The 16,557-nt window shown below is 57.2% G+C and overlaps 1 protein-coding gene across 3 annotated transcripts; it reads right to left on the reverse strand.

The window, feature by feature from the left end:
* Positions 1–86: 86 nt before the first annotated feature.
* Positions 87–15,437, reverse strand: LOC116629277 (CUGBP Elav-like family member 4). Of its 3 annotated transcripts, none has more exons than XM_032399581.1 (8): positions 15,312–15,437; positions 14,806–14,885; positions 14,235–14,378; positions 12,957–13,104; positions 10,895–11,044; positions 7,115–7,177; positions 5,631–5,711; positions 87–607 (listed from the first exon to the last, which is right to left on the reverse strand). In XM_032399581.1, the coding sequence occupies exons 1-8, from the start codon at positions 15,415–15,417 to the stop codon at positions 456–458; spliced, it is 924 nt and encodes a 307-aa protein (XP_032255472.1). In that variant the 5' UTR covers positions 15,418–15,437; the 3' UTR covers positions 87–455. The 3 variants fall into 3 exon arrangements, with proteins under 3 accessions (XP_032255472.1, XP_032255471.1, XP_032255470.1); XM_032399580.1 differs by having other exon boundaries at positions 5,631–5,714; XM_032399579.1 differs by having other exon boundaries at positions 7,112–7,177.
* Between the last annotated feature and the right edge of the window lie 1,120 nt (positions 15,438–16,557).

Below are 16,557 nucleotides of genomic sequence, written 5' to 3' on the forward strand. Positions count from 1 at the left end.
GGCAGGCAGGACAGGGGGGGCCTCAGCGGGGCAGACCCCTCCCCCCCCAAGGATCATGCTCCACGTCCACCAGGGCCTCGAGGATGGCCAGAGGAGGGGATGCTGGGAGAATGGGCTCTGCTGGATGCCCCCACCACCCTGGCCCAAGGTGACTCCTTCCCCTTCTCGGTGGGTGGAAACTGGGCCTTGTGGAGGGCGGGGGAACCTGTCTCTTGTACTGGGATGGGGGAGATGGGGAGCAGGTCGGGGGCAGTGGTGGGCAGGGAAAGCCAAGAAGCCAAAAGAACAGTCGCAGAGAGAAAAGGGTGGAGATGGAGGCTTGGGGCTGGGCCTTAGGGAGCACCTGGGGCTGGGGGCGATGTGAAGGAGGAGGTTAAAAGCAGTCGGACACCGGACACTGGTAAATTGGTGCGAGCACCGCCCTGTCCTGGGTGAAGCTAGTTGGTTTGTTATCTTTACCCACCAAAGCATTTACTTTGGTTAGTCGCCCGATCCACAAACACTTTCGAGGAGATGACATTACCGAAAGGGAGGAACATCTGCATCAGCTCAGCGTCCCCAAACTCCTGGGGCAGATGGTAGATGAACAGGTTACAGCCCTCGGGCCCTGCGGTGGGGGGGGGGGGGGGGGGGGGGGGGAGGGATGGGGGGGGGGGGGAAGAGAGAGACAGAGGAGAGGTGAGCGAGTTAGGCAGCGGCAGCAGGGAGGGGGGCAAGGTTGGGAGGGGGGGTCTCATCCAAGATCCAAGGGCAGCCACTGAGGAGTGGGGACTGCTGAGCCCCAGTCTGAGCTCTGGTCTCCGCCCTGCCCTTGGGCAAGTCACTGAACCTCTCTGTGCCTCAGTCACCTTTGCTGCAAAATGAATCTGTAACAGGGTGCCTGGCAACTCGCTCCAGGGGTGGAGCTGACCCATGAAGGGGCTCAACGTGCCAGGGCCAGATCAGCCGGGGAGAGGAGGCGCTGAGGAGAGGCGAGGGGAGGGAGACCTGGGTGGGTCTGCCCGCCGCCCTCCAGCCCCGCCCCTGCTCTGGAATCGCCCCGGGGGCAGCCATGCCCGTGGCCCTGTGAGAGGCTTCACTTCACCTCCCGCAGGCAAGCCCCAGGTCCGACCTCGACCTCGACCTCGACCTTGACCTCGGGGTGGCTGTTGCTTTGGCCTATCTTCCTCCACAACCCGCAGCCACTCCTTCCCAGCTGGTGCCCCATGGTCCCACCTTCCCCTACCCCAAACCTCACACTCAGCCCCCCGTCCCGAGTGCAGAAATCAAGGCTTCTCTTGCCTCCTCTAGGAGGCTAGGTGCGCAGGACGGGCTCCGTGGCATGGCTCGGTGATTAGCCTGGGTACCCACAAGCTTCATCACATGGAGCTCCCCATTCCATGACAAGAACAACCCTGCCACTTCTACTGCATGAACTACAGGTCAGGCTCCACTAAGCACTTGAGATGTATGAGATTAAGTCACTTAATCTTCCTGCAGCCCTCAGAGTCAAGTGCTATTGTCACTCCCACTCCACAGATGAGGAAACGGAGGCCCAGAGAGGTTAAGTCACTTGCCAAATGTCACACAGCTGGGGGGGTGGTGGAGCCAGGATACGGACCCGGACCATCTGCTTCTGTAGTCTGTGCTTTCCTCTCTTTGCCTATCATAAATCTTCATGCCCCACAAACGCTGAACACTGTTGAGGCCTTTGGATTTCTGAAATTTCCAGACTGCTAAAGAGTTACATTTTTCTTTTTAAATAACAAACATGCTCAATTTTCACTTTGAAATAGAAATCTTTCCAACACGTTTCGTCTATTTCTTGCCATTTTAAACAGAGTATGCCTCATATTTTTAACCTTTTAAAATGTGGTCGTTCCAATGATTGTTTCCACCCTGTGGAGGTCATGCAAAGGAGGTGGCTGCACTTGTTAGAGGTGTCTAAGAACCAAGGTTCTGACCACAGGCTGGTAGGAACTAAGCGTGAGCTCAAAAAGTGAAGGTGGTAAGGCCCTGACGTGGGCAGCTTTGTGGCTTTCAAGGCCAGAACTGTGTGGTGCTTCCCTGGGACAGGTAACCCAGTTCGGAAGCAAGTCTCTCGACCCTCACTCTCCTCCTTGCTCCCTCCAAAGATTCCTCTGACCACCGAAGCCACCCTCTGAGCATCTGACCTCCTGGGTCCTAGGTCCCCGCCCTACACCATCTCTCCTCCCCCTCCTGCCCTCAGCCTCTCCTCCCCCACCACTGTCTCCCAGGCAAACTGCCAGCTGACGGCGCATTCAGAACCAGAACCGGCGCAAGTGCAAGCGTCCTGGGGTCCCTGCTGCTGAATCCCCTGAGCGCTGGTGGCCCTCCCCTTACCCCATCTCCAGCCATGCCAGGTTCTCACTGGTTCATACTCTGTGAATGTATCCCTTGATGGTCCCCAGCTCAATGTGAGTCCTCTTGGGGTAGGAACTAGCTCAAAGGCCTGATCTAAGCCACATCTTTTCCAGGATTCCCACCTAGATAGTCCCCATATGCTCTCTCTCTTCTGGTGTTCCCTACGTCTACAATTTGTGGTCTGAGCCTCTTTCTCCTTTAGGTCTGGGAGGTTTTCTCTCCATCCAAATTGGAAGATCTAGGGACAGGGGCATTAGTCTTCTCTTGTCCTCCTGCCCCTCCCCCAGCACTGCCTTCCTTCCTCCTTCCATCCCATTCTTCAGGTCTTCCCTCAATGCTCCACCCCATGCAGCCATGTGCTTTGAACTTGAGACCCTCGCTTCAAGTTCTGCAAGCTGCTTTATATGGATGTTACGTTTATTCAACTTAAAGATTCAAGAAGCCTTTGAGGGCAGGACCCCTAGGCTCATCCAGTCAGTATGGTATGCAGCTAAGCTTCACAGGAATGGCTCTCCCAGCTCCAGGCTAGGCCCCCCACCCCGCCCTTCACCCCTCAACAGGGAGCCTACACATCACCTTCTACCCCCAAGCCCTCCCTGCATTTCCTCATCCACAGATCATAGAGCATCCGATGGCATAGAGGACTTTGGAGATCAATCTGGTTCCCCCCCACCAACCTTCTGAGAAATGGTGAAACAGAGCTCCAGAGACAGAAGGTGGCTATCCTGACCACACTGTGGCCCTGGGCGCAGCCAGGACTCGAGCATCCCTGAGGGTCACCTCGGCCCATCTGTGGAGCGGACAGCCTCCAGGAATTCAGGTATCTGTTGGTTTTCAGGCTCAACTCAAAGACAAAATGCCGGAGGGAGGGTCTCCCCAGCAACCAGTGTGTCCAGGTATTTCAGTGACATCGCCCAGGGGGAGGTAACCATGACAGAAAGGGCCAACCACTGGCATGGCTGGAAGAACACAGCCTTCCTTCTCACCCATGCCTCAGGCAACACTGTGGACACAGCTTTGGGCTGACTCCAGCCCACCCCAGCCTATCTCCCCGCCCTGTCCCATCCCCAGGCCCAAGCTCACCTCATACTTCGCAGCACCCGTGCCTTTGCTCCTGTTTGCCCTGCCTTGAATGTTTGTCTCCCCAACTCTATGTGCTGAAGACCTCATTCTCCGAGGCCCCCGAAGCCTCCTCTGATGACCCTGTCCCCAGCACCCTGAGCTCACCCTTGTATGAAGTCTGGCTCTGTACACATCTGGGTCCACGATTCCCTCCTCCCCATGCCCTGCTCTCCCATGGTGCCTTGTCCAGTGTACCAGTCAGGGAGAATGTGGACAACAGTGGGAGATCCCGCCACTGAGAGCTGGCTGGAAGGGGACTGGTCTGGGGAGCAGGGCACAGGGCGAGGTGGGGGGCGGGGGACTGAAGCCACTCAGAGATGGAAGGAAGGCCTGAGAAGTTCAGGGCAGGATGCATGGGGTGGAGCAGAGTGTAAGGGGGGCAGAGCAGGGAGCAGATGGAGGGGCTCACTCTGTGTAAGGCCAGTGCTAGGGGCTAGCCTGTGTGTTGGTCAGAGCAGCATTGACCTGTAGCTGTGTGTGTGTGTGTGTGTGTGTGTGTGTGTGTGTGGAGCAGGGCTTAGAGACCGCTGAGCCCACAGGCCAGACTCATGTAGGGTGCTGATTGCAGGCTGAGGGTGGTTCAGCCTAAGGCCAGTGAGGAGACAAAGACAATAGCGCCTGTGGGCACAGCGCTCCGTTCTGGACCTGGGGGGGATGGGCAACATGGGGACTCACGGCCCCCTCCCCTCCTGGCCCCCTCGTGGCTTTGATCTGACTGACGTGCACTGAAGAGCTGGACTGAGGGGGAGGGAGGCAGGCGTGAACAGGCTGGAGGGCCACAGCCCAAGAGGGGATCCTCTGGTGGAGGCGGGGCTGTTGGACCACCCCCACCCCACTTGACCATCAGGGGGCCCAGACCACACTCAGAGCTGGGGCAAGTTGGGCTTGCAGGCTGTGGGCAGGGGCCCCTCTGCACACTCCTCTGGGTTCCTGTAGCTTGGCTCCCCTGCGCAGGAAGAAATGGCGATCCAGATCTCAGGGGCTGCCCAATGTGCGTAAACTGGGGTGGGGCACCATGGGCAACTTTGGAGGGGGTGACAGTTTGGTGAAGGAAGGGCTATGTGCATAATGAGAAATCCATAGGAAATTGCTGGAGTTCCAGTCAGACTTGAGCTCCTTTGAGCTTCATGCTTCCCTAGCGACTGATCCTCGCTATCCTCATTTTACAGGTGAGGACATCAGGGGTCAGAGGGGAAGAGGTGGCCAAGCCGGGAGTCAGACCCAGATGGATTTGCTTCAGAGCCCAGGCTCTCAGCCTGTGTGGGTCCTGTGTGGGGCCTGTCTGACCAATGGGTTTGGACTAACAGACCCCCGGGGTCCTTTCCAGAACTGACCTACATGCCCTGGTTCTAGGACAGTCTGCTGCAGGGACTATGAGCTGGGCTCTCTGGAGACACTGGAATCCCCTGGCCAAGTGGGCTCCTGGGGCAGATGGAGGACCCTCACTGGCAGGATGACCTTTTCTGTCGGGTGGGGAAGGCAAGACCTTGTTAGTATTCCTGCCCTTCACACTGGTCTCTCTGTGAGCAGGCCCACGGAATCCCTGAGGGTGGGCTTATTTCTCCAGCCTCCTGTGGGTCTCTAGGTTCTGGAATGGGGGGACACTGAAGATCTTTATTAGATCCCAGCCCCCCAAGCCCCACTGGTCTTGCCTGTCCTGTCCTGTGCCCCGTGCACACCAGAGCCTCTGGATGTGACTTTCTAAGAACCTCGTCTTCCACTAGGCTGCACTGAGTCACTCCCGCCCCCTCAGCTGCCGGTGGAGTCCCACCCTGGCGGCTCCAGCTGTCTCTGCCGGTCACCCAGAGGATACAAGTTCTCCGGTCCGTGAACAGGTCTCCCTACTCCTGCCCCACTCCAAGCATTCCTACTTCTTCCCTTCTTCTCCACTGGCCAAATCCTGCTCATCAGGGGATGGGGATTCTCGGACCCCCCCCTTCCAGGTTCCACCTTCCTGACCTCCTACCACACGCTTGGATTGGAGAGGGCCTCATCCTGCAATCCTGCTGTCTTCCCTCACCCTCCTCAACACAACACACAAACATGGTCACCTTTCGAAAGAAACACCCCAGCCAAAGGCCCAAGTGAACAGCCTCTTTGGGGACAGCAGGGGGTGGGGAGGAAGCCCCAGCTCAAAGACTCACCTTCTCTCTGTTGCTGGGGGATCATTGGAGGTGGCTGAGGAAAGGCCTGGCTTATCTGACCATAGGCAGCAGGGTAGGCGGCTGCTGGAGGGCCAAAGAGAAGAAGCAAGAGGGAGAAACCGCGACAGAGACATGGAGAGGGACAGAATGAGAGGCAGGAAGAAAGAGAGAAACTTCAGTGTTGAGCAGTAAAAGCAGACCAGCCAAAAAGGGCATTTTTGCTTAGCCACTTAAGATAAAGCCAGTTGAGTGTGTGTGTGTGTGTGAGCACTCACAGAGCTGGGGGAAGGCAAGTTTATTCTGAAATAATGGACAATCCACATGCGTGGATAATCCACAATAATGGATCACTGAAAGCACTGACTGCCCAGACCAGATCACCCACACACCCCCGTTCTCTGAGCCACAGCTGACTCTGGCTCACATACCCTCCGCCCACTCAGATGGCACCTGTGTGGGATGTGGGGCGCCGCCCGAGGTGTGAGCTTGGCCTCTGGGATCCTGCCAGGGGTTGGTCCCCGGGGGCAGAGCACTGAGTTGGACAAACCTGGTGCTTTCTGCATTCAACTGGGAAGGGTCAGAGGCGGGATAGGAATGGCCAGCCCCTTCCTCCGCCTGGCCTGGCTCCCAAAGGCGCAGGATCTGAGATCAGAGCTCAGGGGTCCCAGCTGGTGAGAGAGAGCTTCCCCTGACCTCCAGATGTGAGAGGCCAACTTCATCAGAACCCCCACATTGCCCTCAAGGGAGATCTCTCTGGCTCCTTCTGACCTGGCCAGGCAGCAGGAGACTGGCTGGGCAGAGATGATTATGGTGTGCGTGAGGGAGACAGAGAATCAGGGCTGACAGCATGCCTTGGGCTTCCTACAGTGGCTCATGGCCTTCCCACTCAGTGACCTAAGGCCATCTGCTCGCCCCAAGGCTATCTCTTCTCAGTTCTCCTTTTTTCTACCTCTGGCTGCGTATCCTCCCTTGTTCCCTGTCATTTTGCTGGAGCCCTACTCCTGCTGCCTGTAAGTGGCAGGGGCGGGGGGACGGGTCAGAACTGCTTCCCTTCCAGGGTCGCTCCTTCCCTCACACCCAGGCATCTACACTTGCCAGGCCAGTGACGTGAACTCTGGCCTCACCCCCAGTGCTGCTGTGTGGCTTGGGGCTCCTGGACACACCGGCCCCGGCAGCACCACGGCGGGGGGAGGAAAATCTGGCCTCAGGGATGAGTAACTGCCCAGCAAGGTCAGGGCTTTGGCCTGGCTCACCTTCTCCTCTGAAGTTCTGACCACCGACCACCCCAAGGGTACCCTGCCGTCACAGGTCAACTCTGCCTGAATGCTGGGGGGGGCTGTTGAGGGGGAGGGGTCTTCTCCCGGGAGAGCCCTCCCTCCTCCTCCCCCTCGCCCTCCCCCACCCAGCTCTGGGCCCAGGCCTGGGGTGGGAAGGGGACATTGGCGCCGGGGCATGAGGACTGGGGACGTGAGGATACTAACGACCTGCGTACTGCTGCACTCCAGCGTAGGCCTGCTGCAGGGGGTCCGCGGCGGTGGGGCTCTGCGCTGCGGGGGAGCCAAGGGAGCAGAAGTCAGCGGTGCCCGCCCAGACCAGCCTCTCCCCAACCGTGCCCACAAGACGATGCCGTGGCCGCATGGCTCTTTCCAGCCACTGTGGTGTCTGCCCCATCCTGACTGGGGGCTGGGAATGCAGGCTGCAGCTGGCGGGGGGGGGGGGATGGGTGGCTCCCACAGGAGGCTGGCAAGGGCTGGGAAGGGGATGCCAGAGGAGGGCTTGACCACGAGGGACTTGGTGGGAAGATCCTGGAAAAGGGCTGAGGAACTGTGGGTGAGGGGGCTAGAGGTTACCAGGAAGGTGGTCTCCTCCTCACTTTCCCCAGCACAAGCCAGGGGCAGATCCCACCTGGGTAAAATAAAGGGCATGGGAGGCTTCATCCCGTCACTCTGTCCTCCTGGGCCACCCATCCCTGCTCAAACCCAGCCACCTCTCCATTAGTCTCCGGGGGTTTGCCCCAAGCATGGAGGTTTTGCCTTCCGAGGCCGTGCCTGCGACACCCTCCCCAGGGACTAACCACACAAATAAGGTCTGCCCCGTGGGCTGGGAAAGGGGTGGTGCCCACTGAAACTGAAGAACCATGAGACCAAGGACCTTCCTCCCACCTGATGCCATGAGTCTGGGATATCTACTGCCCAGTGTGAGGAGAGGAGCCTTAGGCTGATACTCTGGCAAATAACTTGGAGAAGCTGGACTGGGGAGAAGGCTTGGCTCATTTCTGTTGCCCCTGTTGGGTCTACAGGTGCTGTGGGTAAAGGCAGTGTGGGCACTACCCTTGGTGACCAAGGCCACTGATGACTGACATGGGAGGGGGCTGGCCCTGGAGGCCCAGGGAGGCGAGTGGGAACACATCCAGCCTCAGTATGTTTGAGGCAGACCGGCTAACAGAGAGAGGCAGGAAGAACATTATCTGGGCTTATCTGCTCGGCAACCCAGGCCAGCCAAGCTAACTGGTAGTGCTAGGCTTTGGGGCCCACACACCGGGAAGAATTCCCAAACTTCCCTTCCGAGCTCTTGTCCCAAAACCGCTCAGGAATATTCCACTAGAACAATAGCTCCCAAGCTGCAAGGGAGCCAAGGGAAGATCCTGGGGCAATAGTCCTTGGACACAGCGTGGATGGCAGCAGGGAAGCTGGGCCCAGGAGGGCACTGCTCAGAGTGGGGAGCTGAAGATGGGTCAGGACGCAGGTCCCTTCCTGCCTATACCTCTGTATCCCTCACAGCGGAGACTGGAGCCAGGAGCTCCCAGTGGTGCTGGTGCCGGTGCTGGGGCTTGCTGGGCTGGTCTCCTCCTCCCTCCCGCTCCCTCTGCCTGAGTCCTCTACCATTCCCAACTCTCTGGATGGCCACGTCTAGCTTCATCCCCTTGGTCTTCCCAGCTGCTCAAACACCAAGTGCCTTTATGCAAATTAGAAAAAGGTGTCTCTTCCTCTGGCCAGTTTGGTGGCCGAGGCAGAATCTAACCCGCACCACTTCCATGGCAGCTGTCCCCAGAAGAGTGCCAGCACCAAACAAGTGCTCGGCAAATACGGTGACCCACGGAGTGAACGGGCCCGAACGGTTGTGGGAGCCGCCCTTCAGGGTGTTATGTGGCAGCAGAGGTCACACTGTGTGCTTCACACCTGCTCTCCATGAGCAAGAGGAGAGAACGGAGAAGCTACCCGGGGCTAGGAAGTGGAGAAAAGCATTTCTGAGACCCCTCTCCCCTTCTCTGCTTAATGACCTCATTAGTAACTGCCAAAGAGTGAACACTTTGAAGGATCTCGCTCATTACAGCGGCTCCAAACTCCGCATTTAAAGACGGTAAATTAATTTTTTTAATGTACTACTTTTCTCCTTTCCTTCCCTCCATCCCTCCCTCCTGCTCTGGCAGGGAATTGTTTATGGGATGTGGCAGATTGTTACAAATGGGGGAGAGGAACATTTCCAAATTCCATGAGGGAAACAGTTCACAGATGCTGGTGGGGGTGGGGAAGAAACAGGTTTGTCAAAATCCAGAGATCCAGATGGGCTTGCAGGCAGGGAGGAGGGGGGAAATGAAACCACCCAGATGTGCTGGGGACTGGATCTCCCAGCCCATGAGCCTGAGCATGGAGGAGCCCAAGAGCCTGAGAATGGTGCGGTCTCTCCCGCCTCCGGCTTGCCAAGCCCCTCCCTGCCTCCCTGGCCAGCCTGGAGTCTTCGTCCTTCAACAACACTCCAGATTCTCTGGCCCTGCCACTTCACTCTGGGCTTCTCTGGCCTCTTGTCTAGGCAGTGAGGGGAGAGGTGTGGAGCAAGCACTGGGATCAGATCAGAGACAACTCCAAGGTCAAAGTCAGGAAATTCTCCTCTATTTCTTGCTAGCACAGTGACCTTGCACTCAGCTGCTGGTGCAACGTTCATATTCTATGGATGTCTGGGCCTCACTCCAGCCACTGAAATCAGAATCTCTGGGCTTCTGTGATTTCACAAAGTCACCCAGAGGGTTCTGATGAGCAACCAGAGTAGAGAGCACTACTTAGCCCCCCGAGCTGACCTCTTCTGTCCTAGTTGGGTAGCCCCTGCCCCTGCTAGGCAGGCCCCCCAGTCTCTGGGCCTCCAGGGCAGCCCCCTCCACAGAAGTGTGTTCCTTGTTCATCCTCACCTCTCTAATGCCTACCCATCTGTTAAAGTGGATCTGGGCCTCCTCCTCGGGAAACTCTGTTGGGCTTCTTCAGCCTATAGAACTCTCCCTTCATTTGAATCCTTTAGCATCTTGAGGCAGACAACATTCACTCTTGATGAACTCTGTTCTGCCTTATTATCTCATTATGCTGTGAATGTATATTGTATTCCTGGCTGCCTTTGACCTCCCAGGGGATAGGCCCATGTCCTGTTCTCCTTCTGGGGCCTCCCTTTCATCTGGCACAGACTGGGAACTTACTAGTACTTATGGGGACTCTGTAACCTAGTCATCTACCCTCCGGGAAGGAGGTCAGCGCTCTTCACATCTCCATCACTTTGCCCCTTGCCAGTCTGCTCTAGGGCTTTAGGCCCAGCTTTCCTACTCTCATGTCAGTCCATCCGCAAAATCAGAGAGAACAGCTGCTTCAAGTCAGCTGGACGCTCTCACCACTAAAGAAATGCTAAGTTTGAGAGGAACAAAGTTAATCAGGAACAGACCTCCTGGATCTCGTGTGCCCGGATTGATGCTAGAAGCGCTCGGGTGCTAGCCAGTGTTCTGATTCCCTGTCCCAAGTGCTGACCATGGTTGCGTACGGATCCAGGGACCCAACAGAGGCCAGATTGCCAATTTATGTGCCTTTGCTTCCTTCCTACAAGAGTTTTTTCCTACTTAACACTAAGTATGATTATCCTCTTAGCATCTATCTCTTCACTTCCTATGGGTCAAATTCACCCTCAATTAATTTGCAGTTATTAGCCTCTCTACCTGATTGTACAACTGTATCTATTCTCTTCTCTGTCCTGACAGAGCTCCACAAATGGGCTTCTTTCTCACCCTCAGACTGGCACCTCTCCAAGAAGGAGAATTTGGTCTCTTCTTCCCAACCAGGGGCTCCCTGAAGGAGGGCAGGAGGCTAGCTCTCTCTGATCACATTTGGGGTCCTACCATGGAACAGACAGAGGGTAGGAGACACATGTTCCCTATTATAACACCAAAGGCAGAGACGAAATGGGTGAGGAGTATGTTGCATGGGGAAGGAAGGGTTACCAGACACGCTTACCTGGGTAGGGGTGGATGCCATTAGCAAACACAGCTTCCGCAGCAGGTTGCCCGTTGGCCTGTGGGGGGAGGCCGGTGAAGCCGTTCACCCCAATGGGGGATGGGATGCTAGGCACAGCTGGTGCAGTGATGCCCGGAGGGGTGCTGCCACCTGGTTCCAGAGGTGGAGAGGGGTGGGGGAGGAGGGGAGGCAGGCGAAACCAAGGTGAGGAAGGCCAGCCCATGGAGCTCCACCCGTTGGCTCCAAGGGCCTGGGAATAGACCTAGACTTTACCTACCAACTCAGTCCTATCTGTGAATCATGCCTTGGGTTATCTCCCTGCATGGTAACATCACTCATCCCAACTGCATCCATCCTTCAAGGCAGAGTCCAACTCCAGCCTACCCCATAAAGACTTCCCTGACTGGTGACTGCAGCATGACCTTGGACCGGCAGCACATATTCTCAGTGTCCTTGACTTTGACCATACTTAATTTTCCTTTCATCTTTTTCAGTGTTATTGCTCACCCCGGCAAAGTCAGGATGCCTTGTTTAACCACTAAGGGGCTTCTAAGTTTCTGGCTCTGCTCTCTTCTCTGGATCACAAAGGGGCTGATCTGCCTCCCCACCAAGGAGTTTTGCTACTCAGGTGGAGGAGGTCTTAATTCTGATGTTCCCTTGCCCTAAGGGAAGAGAGAGCCCTTTGCAGAGTCCACAGTCAGCCCTGTTCATACACAAAATAAAACACTTTGGCCTCCTCCAGTGGAGGCAAGGGTGATGCTCACTGTGGCAAGGGTCAAGTCAGGGTCAGATGACAATACCCTGTGCCTTCCCTATGCCAGGTGGGTGGAGCCCAAGGTGTGGATGGCAGGGTGATTGTATTGGAAAGGGCCTTCCTCTTCAAGTAGGAAGCAGGGTCTCTCTACAGCTCCTGCATGTCAGGAAGGCTGCTGGTATGGTGTGGGAACAGAGAGCCAAGGAAGCTTGATGAATGAGAGCTTCGGGTGTTGGGGCCAGCCCTTAGAACTAGACAAGGGTTTCTTAATTTTGGCACTATTGACATTTGAGGCCAGACATTTCCTTATTGTGGAGAGCTGTCCTGTGCATTGTAGGATGTTTAGCAACATCCTTGGCTTCTACCTACCAGATTACAGTAGCAGGCCCACTCCCCCACAAGTTGTGACAACCAAAAATGTCTCAGGACATTGCCAGATGTCCTGGGGGGGCAGGGGGACAAAATTGCCGGGGTTGAGCATCACTGAACTGAACAATAGCCAAGATCCAATAAAGAATATGCTTTGTGGGGCGCCTGCATGGCTCAGTCCGTTAAGCGTCTACCTTCGGCTCAGGTCATGATCCCAGAGTCCTGGGATCGAGCCCCATGTCAGGCTCCCAGCTGGGTGGGGAGTCTGCTTCTCCCTCTCCCTCTGCCTCTCCCCCTGCTTGTGCTCTCTCTCAAAAAAAAAAAAACAACCCACAAATAAATAAAATCTTTTTAAAAATTTTGAAAATTAAAAACTTTTTAAAAAAAGAACATGACTTGTGAAAGAGGTTATTTCCAAGCCCCCTGTCCTTTAATAACTCCTGAGGTCCTCTCTTGCTTATTGTGCAGTTGTCTTGGGAAAAGCCAATGAGTCTAAGTCAGGTTAAAGAAAAATGAAAAAAATGGGGCTCCTTCTCGGGTTAGGCCAGGAACCTAACAAGGTCACAGAATGGGCAGGGCTCTTTACCCCTCAGACCTCAAAGGGAGGTGTTTTCATGTGAATTTCTTTCTAGAGATCTACAAAAGAGACCAAGATGAATTGCTTCCTGACATGGCTCAGTAACTTGAGTGAAACTGTCATCACCTTGAAATCATGTCATTGACAGCATGGGGCCCACATCCCAACTTCCCCTAGGTCCCCAGGGATTAGAACATTCTTAAGGCAAACTTCTGGAGGATGAGGCCTGCTTGGCCCATACACGTGTGCTCTTGCCATAGAAAGGTCCCTTAGTAGACAAAATTGGCCGATCTGCAGGTCCCACCCTGAGTCCAGCCGCTTTCCTGCCTGGCCAGGCCCTGTGTTGGTACCCGCCCACTCACCTGAGGTTGGGGTCATGGGTGCGGCCGCCAGGCCATTCATGTTGAGGGCCGCCATCTGCTGCATCTGCGCGGCGGCGAAGGCAGCCATGGGGTTCAGGTAGCCGCCCTGTGCGACTGACGCCATTAGCGCTGCTTGCTGCTGCATCAGCTGGGGCAGAGGAAGCGGAAAAAATATCATGCGCTTCCGGGGGGGGGCAGCCCTCCCCACCAGGGGGCTCAGCTCCCGGAGACCAGCCTCCCTGGGGGGCCTGAACCCCAGGGAGTTCGGCTCTATCTCTCCACCCCCACCGCCTGAGAGAACTGTATTCGTAAGTCATGGTAGGGCCTTAGGGACTCTAAAGTTGCAGGGTGGGGGTGGGGGCTGGGACCGGCTCCATGGGTGTTGGTCAGCCCTGTGAAAGGTCTGTTGTCTGTGGAAATGTGACACCCGAAGCTCTAGAGACATGGTAGATGAGCCTCTGTAGAACTAACTTGGCATGGATTTGTTTAAAATGGTCCTCACTTGGAATCAGCAACAGGAGGATCATGACTAGAACTCTAGGCACCCCCAGTGTTGTCATAAAGGGGAGTGGGGACTGGGTAGGTCGTGGACATGGCTAAGTTTGGACACTGCTGAAGAAGTGAAATGAGCTGACCTCTTTAGATTAGGAACCCTGGCCTACCTCAGTGCCACACGTGTGGGGGCTGTGGTCACAAGTCTGGGGGGGGGTGGGCAGCTCAGGGGAGATGTGGACAGAGGCGGCTCCAATGTGGAAGGAAGAAGTGGGTGGCCATCAGCATGAGGCAGGGTCTGGGGGGACTGCAGGGGAAGGGGGGGTGTAGGGGACCCCTGCCAGGAATGCCCAGAAGCCTGAGGACCCGGTTCCCTGAGTGAGAGCAGGAGTAGAGCAGCCACAAGCAAACACCTGAGCCTCTCTCACCACTTCCAAGCAGTGCCTCCTAGGGTTTGACGAGTGGAAGGGCGCTGAGGTAACCCACCTTGCTGCCTGGCTCAGAGGCCTTCTCTCTAGCTCTTCCCCTTTAGAACCAGGACAGCAACCCCCTCCTCCCGGCAGCCACCCTGCATCAGCCTCACCTTGTCTTAACCCCCTCTGGCCTCTACTCCCTGGGTCCATTCCTCACCACTCCTCATGCCCCAGGGCAGCAGGATGTTCTGGGCCAGGAGCAGGGCTCCCCTCAGCACTGTTAGGTGTCCTTGCTCTTGGGGGCTCTGAGCACAGTGAGCTAGAGAACAGCTGCGGGCCCCCCCCCCACGCGCCCGGCTGTGCCCCCACTTACTGCCTGTGCGTAGGCGCCGTAGGCCCCGAACGGGATGGCCATGGGGTTGAACATGCCCATCTGGCCAGCCATCTGCTGCATTCGCCGCATCGTGCGCTCCTTGTCAGTGTCGGCAAACTTGACCACCAGACTGGATGAGGCTCCCTGCAGCCATTACCGCGTGTGAGACCCACTTGCCCCAGCTGCGTCTTCTCCCAGCTGTCCTTGCCTCCAGCCTGGACCCACCCGATTCTTCCCACGGGGTACGGGCGGCGGTGGGGGGGGGCGGGGAGGCGGCGGTAACGGAAGGCTAGCTCCCGCGCTTGCACTGGCCCAGCCGTCTGGGATCTTAACCCCACCGCGGGCGGTTTTTATCTAGGGGCAGTCCAGTTCCTTAACATCTTTGGGCCTCGGAGTCCTTGTCTGAGAAATGGGGATACTGATAATGCCTTCCTGCCTCTCGGGGAGGCTGTGAGCGCCGCACGGTGTGCACGGAGCGCAAGGGCAAGCGGGGCCCTGCGGGGCTCTTGGTCCCTCCCTCCCGGGCGCCGTGCCCGCCCCCACCCCACCGCGGGGTGGGGGGCCCACTCACCGGCATAGTCTGGCTGCCGTGCAGGGCGTTGATTGCGGCTTGCGCCTCGGCGTGGGAGGAGTACTTCACAAAGGCGCACCCTGGGGGGACGGGAGAGGCTGAGCCACGGCGCGAGGGCCCCCAGGAAGGCCAGAGAAGCGCTATAGGGCTGAGAGGCGGGGCACGGGAGGGGCGGAGGGGCGAGGGCGCATCCCAGATGAAAGCAGAACGGGTGACCCACAGAGACTGAGAAAGAGAGACACCGAGAAACACAGCGACACAGAAAGACCTGGACGGGCCAGAGAGTTAAAAGACCCCTGAAGTCTCCCTGCCCCTGTCTGGACTCGGCTAGCGACCGTCCCTTATCCCCAGGCCCGGACTGCCTCGCCCCTTCCAAGCATGCTTCCCTGGCTCAGTCGCCGGTCAGTCGCGGCCAGCTGGAGGCGGCCCAGGACCTGGCCGTCAATGAGGTGCTTGGCCGTAGGCCTCGCCCGCCCGCTCCCCCGCCCCGCCCCGCCCCCACGCACCCTTGCTGTTGCCATCCGGCCCGCGCAGGATGGTACACTCCTCGATGTTCCCGAAGGCCTCGAAGAGGCGGCGCACGTCATCCTCGGACTGCTGCTTGTTGAGCATGCCCACGAAGAGTTTTCTATCTTCTGGAACAAAATTAGGAGATGCTTACCCGGGCCAGGGGAGCCGGGCTGCACCGGGGCGGCCCGGGGGTAAGAGGGCACGACCGAAGAGGAAGGGGGGGGGGTAGGGAAGATCTGGGCAAGGAAGAGGGCTCATAGCTGGAGAGGGAGGGCTGGGGCGTGGCTAGAGCAGGATGGGCCACAGGGTGAGGGGGTTGGGGGAGAGGGAGAGCATAGCCAGAGGAGGAGGTGAGGGAGGGTTTGGGTCAAGGGCGCTGGATGGCAGCGACTGTGCCCGCTCCCGCCCAGAGGGAGCAAGGCCACTGGTCTGGCTGCTGCCTATGGCACACAGATGGCCCCCGGTCGTTTGGGCAACTCTGCATTCCCTCTCTCCATCCTCTTAGACATACACGCACTATCTTCTTGAGCCATCTTCACCCACAGATGCCAAAATTAACACAACAAGCAAGTCTCCCACAGGGCCTTTGCATAAGCTATTCCCGCTGCCCAGAGTGCCTCCAACATCACAAGGCTGACTTCTCTTCTTCTAGGTCTACTGCTTCCTCATCAAGGTCCCTCCTTCTGGCTCTCTTTAATTCTCTGTCTCAGCTCCTCCCTCTCATGGCCCAGGTTTCAAAGGACAATCATTTACTGCCTTGCCTGTGTAGCTGGTTTCGGTCTAGCTCCCTGCCCCCCACCCCATGTCTTCGCCCTGGGGGAAGAGACGAGGCTTTGGCTGGAGCTGCAGTACCTGGTACATAGTGGGCCCTCAGCACAGAGTTCTGGAGTGGAGGAATGAATGCACTGTGCCATTCCTAGGGTCACACCTTCTTTCTATCTCACATTGTTTTTACCTCCATCTGGTGTCTCTTCCTTGGTCTGGCCCTTCCTCTTTTAGGCAGCAAAATTTAGCCCTGGGCACTTTGGGGGCGGGGGGGGGGGGGGGGGCCTGTTCCTGAAGGCTGGGCTCCCTCACCAGCCTCCCCCTACTCTTGTGTTGAGTCCCAAATGGTTTGTTGACACCACTTGGCCTGACCGTGTGCTTAGGGTAACAGGGATCACACTGGGCTGTGTGGATCTGCAGCAGCTCGGGGCTGCCAGAGATTTTGAGTCCCACAAGCTTACTGCAGTGTGGCCTTAA

The sequence above is a fragment of the Phoca vitulina genome, unplaced genomic scaffold, assembly GCF_004348235.1.
Source record: "Phoca vitulina isolate PV1807 unplaced genomic scaffold, GSC_HSeal_1.0 scaffold532, whole genome shotgun sequence".
NCBI lineage: Eukaryota > Metazoa > Chordata > Mammalia > Carnivora > Phocidae > Phoca > Phoca vitulina.

Excerpts from the sequence above, each read along its gene's own strand:
- LOC116629277 (XM_032399580.1), bottom strand. The coding sequence starts at position 15,417 with ATGCTCAACAAGCAGCAGTCCGAGGATGACGTGCGCCGCCTCTTCGAG. Across the intron at positions 13,105-14,234 it reads ACGGCGCCTACGCACAGGCA|CTGATGCAGCAGCAAGCAGC; the intron begins GTAAGTGGGGGC and ends CCTCTGCCCCAG. Across the intron at positions 5,715-7,114 it reads TGGAGTGCAGCAGTACGCAG|CAGCCGCCTACCCTGCTGCC; the intron begins GTCGTTAGTATC and ends TTGGCCCTCCAG.